At 38.3% G+C, this 16,120-nt stretch overlaps 1 protein-coding gene across 2 annotated transcripts in view; it reads right to left on the bottom strand.

The window, feature by feature from the left end:
- Window positions 1–16,120, bottom strand: part of LOC119779917 (tenascin-like) — a 55,172-nt gene that overhangs the window by 980 nt on the left and 38,072 nt on the right. Inside the window, exons 7-19 of one of the 2 annotated variants that reach the window (XM_038279766.1) lie at window positions 14,114–14,267; window positions 12,341–12,610; window positions 8,884–11,748; window positions 6,926–7,048; window positions 4,868–5,011; window positions 4,457–4,576; window positions 3,649–3,798; window positions 3,355–3,497; window positions 2,967–3,099; window positions 2,726–2,877; window positions 2,469–2,565; window positions 447–602; window positions 185–348 (exon numbers count right to left, since the gene is read on the bottom strand). In XM_038279766.1, the coding sequence (XP_038135694.1) occupies window positions 185–348; window positions 447–602; window positions 2,469–2,565; window positions 2,726–2,877; window positions 2,967–3,099; window positions 3,355–3,497; window positions 3,649–3,798; window positions 4,457–4,576; window positions 4,868–5,011; window positions 6,926–7,048; window positions 8,884–11,748; window positions 12,341–12,610; window positions 14,114–14,267 (4,671 nt within the window). The remainder of the gene's footprint in view (window positions 1–184; window positions 349–446; window positions 603–2,468; window positions 2,566–2,725; window positions 2,878–2,966; window positions 3,100–3,354; window positions 3,498–3,648; window positions 3,799–4,456; window positions 4,577–4,867; window positions 5,012–6,925; window positions 7,049–8,883; window positions 11,749–12,340; window positions 12,611–14,113; window positions 14,268–16,120) is intronic. The other variant, XM_038279767.1, reaches the window with a different exon arrangement.

Genomic DNA, 16,120 nt, shown 5'->3' with positions numbered 1-16,120 from the left:
CCAGCATACTTAAAGGCCATGAGATTTGTTTCCTAAAATACAGCCTTTAGTTCACCTTAAACCAACCTGGAGTGAATTTAATTAATTTTACCACAGACTTTAATGTTCTGGAACATTTCTTTCCTTTTTGCCAGTTTAGCACTTATTTAGGCTGTATACTGTAGTGTTTTTCTAACAATGCTACCTGATGTTTGAAGTCAATTCCATAGAGGCCGTTCAGGTTTGCTTCATGGCAGTTCTTGTACCACCAGCCTCCTTGATAAGAAATAGCACAGCGGGTGATCCATGGTGCTGGGTCTCGGTCTTTGGTGGAGAACACGCAGTTGTCATGGTAACTAAGGGAGTCACCTGAAAGAGTGAAACATAAAAAAAGGAATAGGTTTTATTTTATGTTCAGTTTTAGACAGACTTTAGCAGACAGCATGATCTTATATTTTCCATCTCACCTGCAGTGCCGCTGTAACCCCCCACACTCAGTTTGTAGTTCCTCTTGGCCACAGAAAATTTTGTATACTTAGCGAAGACTTGCTCGTCTCCGTCTCGTAAGTCGACTCGTAGATTCATCCTTGTCATCTTAGTCAGGTTGTGAATGTTGTCAAGGCCTAGAAGAAAGAAATTTCTTCAGACATTGAAGATTTTTTTGTTTTACTTCACTTATCCTGGGTGTATGCGTTGGTGTGTTTTTATGGGAAGGATATGGTATCTCTTTAAGACATTGTTTCACCTAAGTGTTAAATAATGAAACAGCATTGGTCAACAGGAGTGTAAATAAAGAGAAACAGTGTTTTGAAGACTAGATTCACATTTTAAATCTTAAACCAGAGAGCATCTGTTTTACAATGAGACATTAATGAGACGATGTGAGGGGAAAAACCAGCATGTTTTTTATCATGGAAGATCATTGTATTTGTTTTACCATATGTTTTTATTTTGGATTACGATACAGCCTTAAGTTTAAAGGTTGAAGCATTTAAAAAAGACATTTTATGCAGGATTGATGAAAAAGATATTTCTATCTAATACAGCAATTTATAAAGATTTGAGGATTTTATCTAAAGGATGTAAAGGGGTGTGAATTGTAAGCCTGCTGGGTTTAAAAGGACATCTTAGTCTGAATCGTCATGTTTGAATTAATAAATAAGTCACAACATTTCAGTTTAAATTTCTTGTTGATTATCATAATAAAAGTTGTATTATTATTATTATTATTAATTTATTATTTGCAAAGCATCTAATTTAATAATTTTTGTGTCATGTTTTACCAGAAATAAATGGAAAATGATATTTAAGTCTGTCCATGAAAACAGACAAAAAACAAAGTTCAGCCTGGTTTAAGAGGAGTGTTTGAGTCATGAACCCCAAATTAACACTGCTGTCCACAACCTCCTCATGAATATACTTATAGGTCGCATTTACAAAATATAACTCACTTCAGCTATTAGTCTTACTTCCCAAACAGAACAACAATGTTCTCTACATTCCATCATTTTGACGTTAAAATGTAAACAAATAACCCAAACTTTAATTCATTTTTAATAAAAAAAAAAACGATAACAGCATGTGCTAAAGACAATAGAAAAAAATCCCATGTTTAATTTTAAACATCTATGTTTCTGAGAAAAATAACTTCCTGCTGAAAAGAAGAGATGTTTTTCTGCAGATATTTAATGTGAAGGCAGGGCCTGCTTGTTTAAACAGCAACTGCGTTCACATCTTTTTAGACATGACTGTGCAAAGAAAAGGTCTTTTCGGATAGATTTGTGGATGCAAATGGAAACAGTCAATCAGTTGTCGCTTTGTTGCTACTGACAACCAGAATTCTTCCAGCATGCATGCAGAGGAAACAGTCTAATGAGGGATCAGAGGCGAGATCGAGCAGAGCGTCCTGCAGCTCTGATGACAGGTGGTGTGTGGTGAAGGTGGTAAAAGGTCTATGCAATCATTCTTTTCTGGTGAGTTATAATTCGGAAAGTACTTGTTGTAACTTTCAAACAGTCTTCCAAGCTTAAAGGCAATAATTCATATTATAGTTTAAATGGTTACATCGTAACTCTTTATAAAGTCCTCCAGCTCTGGGAACATTTTAGTATTTCCCGCATCCACTCGCACAGCACACTGCTCCAGCTTTCTCTTTAATACTGTGACCTTGGCGACAGGCTTGTTGTTGCTGTTTTGGGAAAGCCTAGTTACAACCAGCAGTAACTGATTTTGAGTAATAAAATGCCTGTGTGAGACCGTTAGCCACCCTAATAATGTCCAGCAAGAAGCTACACTAATTTTGCGCATTAGGTATTTCCTGAATGATTTGGCGACCCCCAGAAACCATCTTGTGACCCCAATTGTGGTCTAGACCCCAAGGTTGAGAATGGACTGGGTAGACAATAGACACATGTTTCGAGTCTTCTGAGAAGATCAATGATGCATTCTGGCCCAATAAACATTTCAGTACTGTGAAGAGTTTCTCTCACCAAGCCAGAACTCCCCACTCAGGTTTCCAAACCCAGAAACGTAATCCCTCCAGCCATTGTAGAAATTCACCGAGCCGTCCTTCCTCCTCTGGAAGACCTGCACATGCAGTGCAACATAACGCAGAACAGCTAAATATAACAGACTGTAAGATCTTTCTGATCAATGTGTAATATCTGCAGAAACTGCATAAGGCCTTTTATATTTTATGCTGTATTTGTTTTCAGCAGGGCCACAGGACAAACAGTTCAGACTCTACCGTCCAGCCGCCGCCATCTGTCTCCATGTCACAGTAGACATTCATTGACTGGCCAAGTTCCCCTTGAGGGAAAATTTCCACCACGTCTGAAGTGAAGACACCGTTCTTCAGTTCCTGAGAGCAGTCAGTGGGGTAAGGGAACAGCAGCGTGCCTTTGGATGAAGGAAAGGAAACAATATGATAAGACAGACGGTTTATCAGTCAATTGCCAGGTCTCTAAGGTTCAAATAATGGGAGGTACCAGTGGTGAAGTCAGTATAACTGCTGCCTATCAGTTGACCTCCCCTTATAGACTGTAGCTCCACTTTGTACAGAGATCCTGGATGCAGTCGAGTCAGCTTGTATTGTCTTTGATCTGGGCTAACAATCATTTCCTGTCAGAATGTCAGAGATCAAGAGTTATCAGGAAAGGGAGAGGAATGCATGAACATGCCAGCTGCAAGTAAGAAAACATTTTTAAATCTACATGCTCAAATTCTTAGCTAAGTTTCAAATTTGAACAAAATCAATAACAGAGAGGAAAGCCCTGTAGAAATACAGTACAGTACAGCTCAGTCTGGAGGAATTCACATTTAACCACACATAAAGAATAATAAAAAGAATAACTTGTATGCCAACAGCTTTCATACCTTTCGGTCTTCACCTTCTCTACCATAAAGCAGGACGTATTTTTCCACCGGCTTTGAAGAAGGAATCCATGACATGACAGCACTCCGAGGGGTCACATCGCTGGCCTTAAGATCGTTCGCACCATCATTATCCGACCTTGAGCCTAAAGAGAAAAAGTATAGTTTTTTTCCCCGTCGTAGATCACTGTGTTCTTCATAAGTTAGTTTTGTAATATAGAAACGAACATGTTAGCGCTGCTTTAGAAACATATTTAGAAAATGTGTTGGTATTGGATGGTGTGAAAGGTTGCTCACTGCTTTTGGTGGTAAAGCTGGTTGTAGCTGGTGAACTCTCCAGGCTTCCTAGCTGACTTGTTACTGTGACAGTGTAAGTGGTTGATCCTTCCAGGCCACTGAGCTGCTGCTCGGCTGCATTTCCAGAGACGGTGAGCCTCAGTTCAGATCCTGCACAGAAACAGGTTTTGGGCCAATATTTTAGACTCATACAGCTTATAAATAGATCAAATACAAATTCAAATATGAAAATAACCATATGACTTGTCATATGGTATATGGATGATGATGTAATGTTTTGGTCTCTATTGGGCAAGTGTTTTCTTGATTAAAACAGATATTTTAACAATTATATGTTAATTAAATATGTTTCTGCTTATTAAAGCAAATCACCAAAGAATGGATTTAATTCTTATACTGTCCCTGAGGGACCCACCTGTGTGACATAATGAATTGTAAGCCTTTCAAGGCAATTCTTATCTATTTATGAATTTCTTGAATTCAAGGTATAATACATTGTTTTTCTTTTCTTTTCTTTTCACCTGATCTATGTTCTCAAACAGGTTATTTTCAGGCACATATTGCCTAACCACAGTTAGCCCATCATTTAGAATGGGTGGGGAACAGTTAGCTTCTTTAGATACAGTTTTTCTTTGAACTCATGCCTTTTTAATCCCATTTGTAATTTACTCAGGTTAACAAAATTTGTTTTGTTTTACTGAAATGAAATATTCTCTGTTGCAAAATAGATAAATAGATGTGCTGTAAAATATTTTGAAATTGAGATTTTCAGCAGTCAGAAAGGAAACCCCAGTTCATCACTGCTTACCTGAACCCGAGCCATAAACAATAGTGTACTTATCAACAGTGGCCAACGCTGGACGCCACAGGAGCAATGCTGTGGTGTCATTGACATTGACAGCCTGCAGGTTAGTGGGCGGGTCTGGAACTAAAGGTGATAAAGAAAGTGATCATAAAAAGAGAATTGAGAACAAGAATTTATCTATACTTCTAAAGATGCAAAATTTCCCATACAGGTTGGTTTTAGTAAAAAACTAAGTATATGAAAAGCAAGCATTATTTTTTACCAACAGAAACCTAAAATGGGGAAAACTGTAAGATTGGAAAATATAAAAGCAAAATATCAGAATAAAATCATAATGATCCAAAGACTGTCATTTCAGTGTTCTTATGTATTTGCAATATATTTTTTATAACTTTTTGAATTTGCACAACTCACGTGTCATGACAGTATCTTTGATTGGATCGCTCTCATCCAGTCCAAGGGTAGAAATGATGGTGACTTCATAAGAAGATCCAGGAGCCAGCTGAGATAGATTGAGGTTGGAGTCCTGTGAGTCCACTGTCACTGACACTGGCTCACCTATATCAGCAGTGGGAAAGATTAGTTGTTGCTTTTTTCTTTTTTTTAAGGAGCATATATAGGCTTTGGTAAACATTCAAAGCAAAGCACAGAGCTTATGATGATTCAGAACTACATTTTTCTAAGTTCTGTCTGCACCCATTTTAAAAAGGGCTACAGAAAAAAGTTTTCAGAAAAAACCCCATCATATTTGATAAAGTCAATCACAATATTCTTTTAAAAAGACTTGAAAGTTCTGTAGGGATTAAGGGAACAGCATTAGATTGATTTAAATCTTGTTTGTCTCACAGATTTCCGTTTGTTGTAGATCATAAATCTTCCTCATGCTCCAGGGTTGCTTGTGTAGTACCACAGGGGTCATTTCCTGGAACAATTCTCCTGACCATAGATATTTATATATGTTTTCAATTGGTGGATGAAAATAAAAAGAGATCATATTTTTCTCATTTTAGCTTCCCTTCATCTGTATCCTGTCAAATTCAGAATAGGATTTAAAATCCTCGTTCTAACATATAAAGCCCTAAATCGGAGGTCTTCAACAGGGGATCCGCGACCCCTAGGGGGTCCACAGAGGTACTGCATATGAGTCATGAAAGTTTTGGTTGATTAGACTTTTTTTTATGTTTCCCCTTGCAATTTTTTCTTTAAATCAACATTAACATGAATTCAACACACTGTAGTAAACGGATAAAGGGAGGCAGAAGATGTCTTTCAGTCATCAATGAATCAGAATCAGAAATAATCCCAGGGAGAAATTACTTTCTAACATGACTCCATCTGTAACAGAGTGACTATAGGACCAGTTTGATATTACACAATTTGATACAATATATATATTATTAGGGGGTCCTCGCTCCATCTCGCCATCAGTTTGGGGGTCCTTGGCCTGGAAAACGTTGAGGACCCCTGCCCAAAATAACCAGGCTCCATCTTATAACAGAGATCTGAATGTTCCTTACATTCCTACTAGTGGTTCATAGATTTTTAAAGGTAGTTATCTATCAGGGTACTCTCCTATTACACTGACTACCAGTGATAGTCTGTGACACCCTGTTTACTTTTAAAGCTGGTCTTAAATATACCTTTTTGATCAAGCTTATAGTTACAGGGGTTCAGGTTATACTAAGCTATCTCTATACCTATGCTGCTATAGGCTTAAACTGCTGGAGGATATAGGAGTCAGTTTTCATCATTCTGCTTAATTCGCTCTCTGTTTTCCAATTCTGCAGTATTTGTTAGTTCAAGACCTAACTATATGTTCTCTTTGCTTTTTCCCGTAGCTTCACCTGGTCTGATCTTTTATGCTGTGACAGCATCCTGGGGGGAGGCCTCACTTGGGCTGCTGCCATCAGGATCTTCAATTACAGATGATTGGGGCTGTTTTTCAGTGCTTAGTCCTGTTTCTCTCCTAGAAATGGCTATAAGTTAAACTTTTACTGACTAATAGTATGTGCTCTTTTTCACCCCTTTTGACATGAAAACAAGCTGATCTTAGTAACTGTCTCTTTCCTGATATGTTTTGTTTTACCAGACTGCAAACCTATAGCAAAGTAGGAACTTGTATCTTGGTACTTGGAGCATACAAACTATATTGGGTATCCCTTAATTGCATTTAGTGGTCTCGAACTCAGATCCTTCAGCGCCGATGTCCTACAAATTTTAGATATGCCTCTGAGTCCACACATCTACCTCTAATATGAACTCATTAATAGAGCTTGACTGTGGCTACGTTGTAGTTTAGCTATTTAAATCAGATGTCTAGGGCAAGGGACAAAACTATAAGTAGGAGGACAACGGCTTTAGAGGATTTTAGATTGAGACCCCTGATTCAAAAGGATTAAACATTACCTTGTTTACAACATTTAAGTAAGGAAAAGTCTTATTCAGGATTGTTTTTTGTAATTATTTTCTTACCTTCATCTGCATTGGTGTAGGTGACTTTAAAACCATTAACATTACTTTTAGGTTTTGTCCATGACACTGTCAGAGAGTTTTCAGTCACTTTGCTGAACACTATGTTGGATGGAGGCTCTGGTCCTGGAGGACAAAAATCCAACCAGAGTAAAGGTGGGTTAAAGATGGAATATTGTTACACGTAGTTTTACATAGTAAAAATTAAACAAGAAACATATAAGGTCATATACAAACATAACAGAAAAGCAAAGAAAATGCAAATTTGACAAAGAAAAATGGAAAAACGGATAAATGGATTGTGTGAAAAGGACCAAAACACTTGTCTCAATCTTATTTATCCATTCACACATTTTCTTTAGGTGCTTCATTAGGTTTATGTGTATATATGTACAGCGCAAACATATATACAGTATATCAGTTATACACACAGACAGTATGAATATATGCAAATGATGGACCCTGGGGAGTGGAAAGGAAGAAAATTACATCTTTATGAGTCTTTATAAATATAGTAGTAGCAGGTCATACCTGAAAATAAATGCATGGCGAAATAAATGTTAATGACACACAGAGAAAAAAGAAATTATTTTTGAGATAATTAAAAGAGGAATGAAAACATGTGCATTAACATATCAGATGACACAGCAATATGAGCTGGAAATAAAGGATTGTGTAAGAAGTGATGGAAGTCATTTCAGGGATTTTTTTTTACTTTCCAACATGTAAGAAAAACTCTTGTTTAATGACCAAAGGGAATGGACTTTTTCCACACTCTAACTATTCCATAAGTTTGCAACTGTGATAATCTTAACAACATTGACACTATAATAGATATTCTTAGTATATTTTCAGACCAAAAATCATCCAGCTGGAATGAGTTAACCTTGTTAATTTTGTTGCACTTGAACACAAAAGTTTAAAACGTTAACCAAATTTAGAATGACCAACTGGGGTCTTACCCTGGTTTTGGGGAAAGGTGAAGGGATGTCAGTGAAGCTGGCTGTTAGCTTACCCTAAATGAGAGAAGATCAGAGCAGGAGTGAATTAATGCAGTTATGAGGGGCGGGGGATGGGGTGGGGGTTACTGTTGTTTATGACGTCAACTCAGCTGACTATAGCATAAAATCAGTAAGATTTGAAAATGGGTTAGTCAAGACAGGAACCATTTAGTTTGATTTAGACTTCTTGGTGGAAATAGAGTAAACGTGCAATAGTTCCTTATTGGGTAAATACAGACAATGAGTTAATGGCTGTTTTAATGTTAATCATAATTAGTTTATTAATATTAGTAATCAAATAAAACATCATAATATCATGATGTTTCAGGTTTACCTACTCATCTAATATTTAGTTTTGGTATAAAAGTGGTCAATTGAGGCTCCAAATAGAGATTTAAAAAGATATCACAAGACCTGGACTATAGAATGCTAAAGGACTATTTAGTAGTGAAGAGGATGATCAGACATCAAGTAACTCAAAGTTGCATTGTTTTAAGGCAGATGACTGGTGATTATGTAGTCCCTCATGAATATGAATATTTTGCATATTCATGGAAGCTGGAAAATTAGTGTACAAAGACAATACTAACACAAAACATCAAACACACTTCTTAACATCAATGTTCCAAAACAATAAAAATGGTTATGTACTAGATGAGTAAACATACAGTATGTTCTTAGGACAAACATAGGACAAATCAGACACAGCTTACAGGAGTACAACACACTTATGAAATAGAAATGTAGGGAGTATTTGATAGCAGGAAAATGTATCCAGTGGTTGTCAAGCAAAGTTATGAATTATGTGATACAATGTGTATACATGACACAAATGACGTTTTACTCTGGATTAATTGGATTTTAGAAAGGTTCTAGTGTAAGAACAACAGTTACTCTGTTGACAGAACTTGACAACACTCACAGTTATATTGTTATTCCACTTGTCACCAATGTTAGTACCTGTACTGATGACAAGCTTGTGCAGTTTGGATAGAATGCCAGGACCCTTTCCAAGCAAGGTTATGGTGTACTCTGTCTGAGGAGGTAGGTGATCAAACTGGAGGGAGCGAGCAGAACCAGGCAGCACTTGTTTGAAGACTTTGTCCTCATCTGCTGGCTTGTTCACTGCACCTCTTTGGATATTTGGGACTCGAACATCTTCAGGTACTTTATTATTGTCCTTATTGCTTCCATTTTCTGATGAGAATTCCTTGCTAATTTGATCTTTGTCCTCTTCTTGTTTATCTTCCTTCTGTTTTGGCTTTTCGTCTCTCTCTACAACTGTTCTACTAAGAACAAAGTTTTTGTATTTCCCTTCTGGTGAATCCCATACCACAGTGAATCCATCAGAGGTCTGGTTTTTTACACCAACATAGTCCAGAGGTTCTCTCTTGTCCACAGATGAAGAAACCTCAGATGCAGAGCCTTCTGTCCATTCGTTTTCAGTCTCAAAAACAGTTTTTGCAGTAGGATTTGTTTTTGCAAGTTCTTTCTCTTGCTTTCCAGCTATTCTGTGGGTGCCATGTTGATGCCCCATATCAGCTGTATCAATGGGTTGTCTTTTTGGAGGCGTGATTCGTCTCAAAGGTTTAGAAACAGTCTTGCTTTTATCTGTGGGACCAATATCTCTGCCAGTATCATCTCTCTGTTTGATGTTGGAATTTGCTGCAGCTTCCAGTTGGATCAGGGTATTATCTTCTTTGTTTAAATCTTCTATCTGTTCATTAGCTGTAGTTTTCTTTTCATGCATTCTGGAATTTTTTCCCAACATTCCATTAATTTGTTCTCCTGACTGATTAGTCTGGAAACCAGAGTTAGACCTTTGTATATTTTGTGTCTCTGGTTGTGATTCAGGATTGCCAACAGAGCTATATTTTCCTGGTACATTAGACTGGTGTCCAACAGCATGTGAGCCTCCATTTTGCTTTCTTCCCAAGAATGGTCTGCGCATTGTGCCTTTGGGATGTTGGTGTTGTCTCAAGTTCATAAATGTTTTGTTTTGTGCAGATTCGCCATGTTGGTGCTGCTTAAGAATATTTGGCTGCCGAGAGAAAGGCAAAACCCTTTCCTTTACGCTGCGATGAAACCCATTTGAGATGTCTGTATGGGGGATTCTTGTCCCAGTTCCTTCACTTCCTTGATTTGCCGACACAGTTTTAGTTGGTAAAGAATCTTCTGAAACATGGGTAGAATTCTGTTTCAATTCAATGGGAAACATCTGTTCTTTCGGTGTATCTGTGTTTGGATTTAAAGATTTAGAGTGCGTGGTTAAGAGCTGTGATACTGGCCTGGTTCTGTTCTGAAGGTTTGGATGTAAGCGACGTTGGTATGTTCCCTTAAAAGTGGGGCGACGAAGAGGGTTTAGTCTTCGCTCTATTAGCATCTTTTTTTTGCTTTCTTCAATCCCAGAGGTTGCATTTGGGTTTGTTCTGTCTCCCTCTATGTTTCTATCCTTCCCAGGTGTGTCTGCTTCCAGTGCGGGTGACTTGTTTGAAATAGAAAAAGATGGTGAAGATGAAACATCCTTTGTTTCTTTTATTGGGGTGTTGCCCAAATTAAGTGGAGAATTGACAGGGACTCTTAGGTGATGATGCGTTTTGTTTCGAGGCCGTAATAAGTTTGGGTAAGGGCGACGTATAAATCCCTTCTTTGGATAAGTGTTGTGGAAAGCAGTTATGCTACTTTCTTCTGAGCTAGGTATTTCACTTTTCACAGTAGGTGCAGAGTTGGTGGTAAAGTCTAGTTCATTATTACCATGTTGATCTAAGTCTTCCAAGCTACTTGCAGAGGATGAGACAGAGGACATTGACAAAGATGGTTTTGTTGAAGAAGGTGATGGTAATGATGAAAGTGAGGATGAAACTGTATCTGTTAGAGATGAGGGTGGTTCAGCAGCAGGTGATGATGGCTTTCTGGCTGATAAATAAGATAATTTTGCAGTAAAGGATGAAGAAGCTAAGAGGGGAGGAAGTGGCTTCCTCCCCTTTAAAATCTGTCTACTTACTATGTCTGCATCAGTCGAGAGATTCAGTGGTTTTGCCAGATGGACTGAAATTGTTGTGATATTTAATTTGTCAAACGTCTCAGCTATGAGTTTGTGTAAAGGATCTGGTGTGTAATCAACATCATCCTCTTCACTGGAAGGTGATTCCTCCAGACTTGATAATGCACTGCCTGCCAACCCTATAGCATCTTCTCTACACCCCTTGTTTCTGTTCTTGAAAGGTAATCTGATGTTAGTCACCTTAATTTTATTCATACATTTCTTGTCCTGGTTTGGAATATTCTTAGTTTGTGCTGAGGTAACTGAATGATTTTCATTTTCAGCCTCAGTAATGCCAGCATCTGGTTGTATATTTGAGTCAGTGTAAGATTGTTCCTCAGAGCTGCTTTCCCCAGTTGGTGCAAAATTATGCCCAGAAATCACAACTGCACCTTTACTATCACTCTTCTTAGAACTTGATTCCTCTTTACTATGGTCTGGGACAGGGTCACCAATAATCTGGACATCTGGCTTAGTTTTATTTATTTTTAACAGCTCTTGTATTTTCAGTGGCATTGGGTTTTTGAGCAAAGTACCAGGCACAACATGTCTTGTTCCAGACATAATTCTTGTTGCATTTGGTCGTGACAGCCCCGGTTTTGGAAATGTGGGCCTTCTTATTTGGGGTCTGGTACCATTTCTTGTCTTTGTGTTGACCAGAGGTCTAGTTTTGGCATTTACAGATATTGAGTAGTCTCTGCTGATGCTGCCAACATCTTGTCCCGGTGCTCGTGTGACCTGGACGGTCAGGTCCTCGGTAGCAGCCATTGGGAAAATGTTGCCTAAAGATGTGAGAGCAGTGATCAAATGTGTTAAATGTTAAGGTGATCATATTTGGCAGTATTTCAGATGATATCTTACCTAATAAAGGAAGAAAGGCATGTTTAATATAAAGTTGTTGATTTTTTTAAGAATAAACATTTACGATATATACAATATGTTTTGTCAGTTATGACCAAACAATAAATCACAGAAATGCTGATGAAAACCTGCAAGGATAAAATAAATAGATTAATTTTGTTGTTTCTGCAGAGACTTGGTGTTTGTGCCTTTGCTGTGAAGGAAATCTCCACGCTGAACTCAGGAACAGATGGAAAGGTTAGAGTATTACTCCATTAACTTTTACAGACGTCCCTCTAATGTGTTTTATATGATGTGATATTGGAATAATGAGGTATCTGGAAACAAACAGGTTCACCTCTCATCACCACATCTGTCTTCACTTGCCTACAGTAGAGAAACAAGTACTGGAAGTGGATGTTAGCAGTTAAGCTTTGAGAGTTGCTTCTTTAAATACATTGCTAAGCTTGACCATTGATTAAAGAGAAAGCTTTGAGCAGATAACAACTTTCAACCAGTAAATTTTATACTCACCAGGAACAACTTCAGTGGTCGCTGGCTTGCTACGGACAGCGTCCTTCTCTGCCTCCAACAAGACATTGTACACACGTCCCGCCTCTAGCTGCTGAATATGAGCAGAGCTTTTGCCTGCTTCTACAGTCATTTCCTGAGTCCTTCCAATTCCGTCGTTTGGTGTGATGGTCAAACGGTACCTGTCAATCTCTCCCTGTGACTGCTCCCATTGGACTACTGCTGACGTGGACGTGGTCTTTACAACTTGGAGGTTTGTTGGACCAGAGATGACTGAAAAAAATTGAAGGGGAAGACAAAGAAAAATACTAAGTGTTCTGTTTTAAATAGTCTACTGTTGCTTTATAGCTAAATGTAATGTGCTACATAAAGATCCCCTTGACCTTTTCAGATTAACTGCAGTACTTCCCTGAACCTCTGCAGCCCGAACTCCTCGTCTTTACATTAAGATTAGCAGGTAGAAAATGTTTAACCTTTTATCCAAATCTTTGCAATGTGGGATTGTCAGAAATATATTAAGGCGGTATACATTAATTTTATTATTTAAGAAAATAACCATTTTGGGCCGGATTTATCAAGATCTAATTTTGCGTGCAGTGATTTGCGCTCACAAACTGGAATTTTGCGCGAGGGGCTGAACCATGGTTTGCGGGTGATTTAACAAGAGCGATTGCGTAACTGGTGGCAGGTGCAAAACTGTTGAAGACGCCCTATTTAAATGATGGTTTTGCGCGTTTTGTGGTTTGCGGCAAAGTAGTTTGTAGTTTGTACAAACTAGTGCATTAAGAAATTTAAATCTTACAGTGACACCCCCACCCCCTCCCCCAAAAAAAAAAAAAAAAAAAAAAAAAAAAAAAATATATATATATATATATATATATATATATATATATATATATATATATATATATATATATATATATATATATATATATATATATATAAACTTTGGCAATCTTTATTCCCTAAGGTGGTATGTGGCTGAATTTCTACTTCACTGCAGTAAAAAAATAAAAATAAAAAAATAAAAAAAAAGTGGGGGGTCGAGGTTCTCCGGTAGGGTGTCAGGGCGACAAGGCATTTAGAACGTCGGACAGCACTTCTGAAAAACGAGATTGGGAGATCCCAGATGCAAAAAAGTGCAATGTTGCAAGGAGTTTTGTGATATCTGGTATTGCGTGGGTCCTCCTTGTGGCTGGCTCCAAATCCATTCAGAGTTCCCCCAACAGCTCCAAAATGGCAATGCTGGATAAACGATATGTTCTGATGATCGTTTCCTCGTTCATTCCAAAAATATTCACACGGAGTGAAAAAATGCTTTCTCTGCGTCTCCTTGCTTCATTTCGATGTCTCCTTCTTGCGACAATAACCGCTGCCATGTGTGCGCAATTACGCATACAGACCATTTGCACCTTCTTTTGAAACGTGTTAAATATAGAGTTAGCAAAATTGCTTTCAGGTTTGATAAATCACTTTGCGAGTGCTAAATTAATATATTTACATGTTCTCCTCCCACAAGACATACTTTTGCGTGTAAACGCCCCATATTGCATATTCATTGCAGAAAAAGTACTAAATGGATAAGAGGCGCTATTTAGCACGTTTTAAAGACCAAATCCTTTTAGCACGCTGTTGATAGATCAGTTTGTACATTTTTTAGCGTGCGCAGTGAAATAGCTCACGTTTTTATACACGCAAACCTTTGATAGATCCGGCCCTTAGTGTTTATAATCATTGCAGTAAAATGCAGCTTAAGGCAGAAGGCAGAAATCTTACGGGTCATAAAGCTAGTTGAGCTTTCAGCTCCCCTCCTGCCATTAATCTCTCCAACAATGCTAACGATGTACTCCTGTCCAGCTGCCAGGCCTGTTTGAGTGAAGACAGTCAGGCTTCCATCCACCTGCTTGGTTATCTGTTGATCTGTCTCCTTCTGTAGGGTAAAGAGAAAAGAGAGTGGGGAGCAGGTAAATGCATACCTTCTATAACGTTAAAAACATGAAAATTTTATGCTGATTTCTCTTCTAGTCATTCTTGAGGTAGTTATGGACCCAAACATACCATACCATGCTAAGACCTTTTGTACATAAAGTAAGTTTTATTTGCACTGATTAGTAACCGGTTGACCCGGATTGTCACATACTACTGAATAACTGCTAAAAGCAAAAAAAGGTAGGCTCAAAGGTCGAAATACAGAAATGGGTCAGGATCAGACAATCACAACACTATAGAAACACTAGAGAGCTCTCAAGACCAAAGGCTCAAGAATAATCTGACACAGATGACTGGGACCAGTGAGTTTAAATAGAAGCAGGAGCAGGTAGATTAGATGAGCAGTGATGAGGAACAGGGCAGGGCTAGACAGGTGAATGAAATGAGCAATCAAGCCAGCCATCAGTGTCAAAATCATGGCATCAATATAATAAAGACAAAGAAACAAAATGTTTAGTAAAGACGGAACTGCAGTGAACAGCGTTGTGTCTAAGGCAGGAACCAGCGAGGTGCCAGCGAGTTACAACAAGTCACACCCAGAGAGTCCGGGGCGCTGGTATCTGTGAGGTCGGAGGACAGGCAGGAGATCAGAACAGAGCAGATGAAGGACGGCAGAATAATCCAGAGGGTGAAGCCCAAGCTGGTGTCGGACATGTGCTCAGTTGTCAGAGCCATGATATCAAAGTTCTGAAGAGGTGCCGAAGGGAAATCCAGAATGAAGTTGGGGAATCGTTCCAGGTTCGGTTAACAGACAGTTAGAAATTCAGTAGGAGTCCGAAGACAGGTCAGGCAAACAGATCAGATGGGAACAGGCAGGCCCAGAGGTTCAGATGCAGAACGGGTAAGGATAAGGCAATCAGAACACACAGGTACGCTAGAGAACTCTCACCAAGGGCTCAAATAATCTCTGTGACTGGTTTGAAGGCTGGTTATATAGAGGCTGAAGCAGGTGATTAAGATGAGCGGTAATGAGAACTGGGCGGATTTAAGCAGGTGAATGAAATAGGTAATCAGACCGCTCATCCGAGGCAAGATCATGACATTTACAACTAATGTCTTGAGTAAATCTACCCACATTCGAATTGTCCTGAAGGTCTGACAGACAATATGGCTGCCTAAATCTGGTACAAATTGGGCCTTTGGGAACATTTTCTAAAATAATCACAATTGGTGTAACATAAATTTTTATTAAGAGGAACAATATACCTCTTCTAAAAGTGAACACATTACTGATGTTAAAAAGTTTAATAAAAAATAATACAATGTAATTTGCATTTATATATTCGTCTTTACTCACAAGAAGTGAAGTATTTAAATATAATTTGGATACAAATCGAAGTTGGTAAAAAAAGAAAAAAGCTTTTATTTTGATAAAACTAAAGATCTAGAGTTTGTTAATCTGGTATACACATGAAGATATTTACAGCACACTCACTGCTAGTTGATATGTTAAGCTTCAGACTTTAAGTAATCATTCCTGCTGAAATGGAAATGATTAGTTTTCAAACATGTCTTTTAAAACTATTCAAGTTAAAGCTCTGGTAAGAAACAGCATGTTCTTAGGAGCTTTCAAAGTTTCATAATTCTTGCTAATCTGTTCAGGCATCTAGAACAGATACTCTTTCCATGAAGCAGCAGCTACATCATTAAACAGTTGCTCAGCTAAGTGCATATGGCTTTCTAATGAAAGGATACCAGGCTGTTCGCTAAATGGACACCAGCTGTTTGTAAGGTTGGCCACTATGCTGGTTGCCCCATTCAGTGTCCTCTTGTCAAAGCAATTCCATTCATTTC

Source organism: Cyprinodon tularosa, unplaced genomic scaffold, assembly GCF_016077235.1.
Source record: "Cyprinodon tularosa strain WSP-4 unplaced genomic scaffold, ASM1607723v1 ctg153, whole genome shotgun sequence".
In the NCBI taxonomy this organism is placed as follows: Eukaryota; Metazoa; Chordata; class Actinopteri; order Cyprinodontiformes; family Cyprinodontidae; genus Cyprinodon; species Cyprinodon tularosa.
Note: the sequence above shows the minus strand (reverse complement) of the source record. Positions and strands in the feature narration are given on the sequence as shown.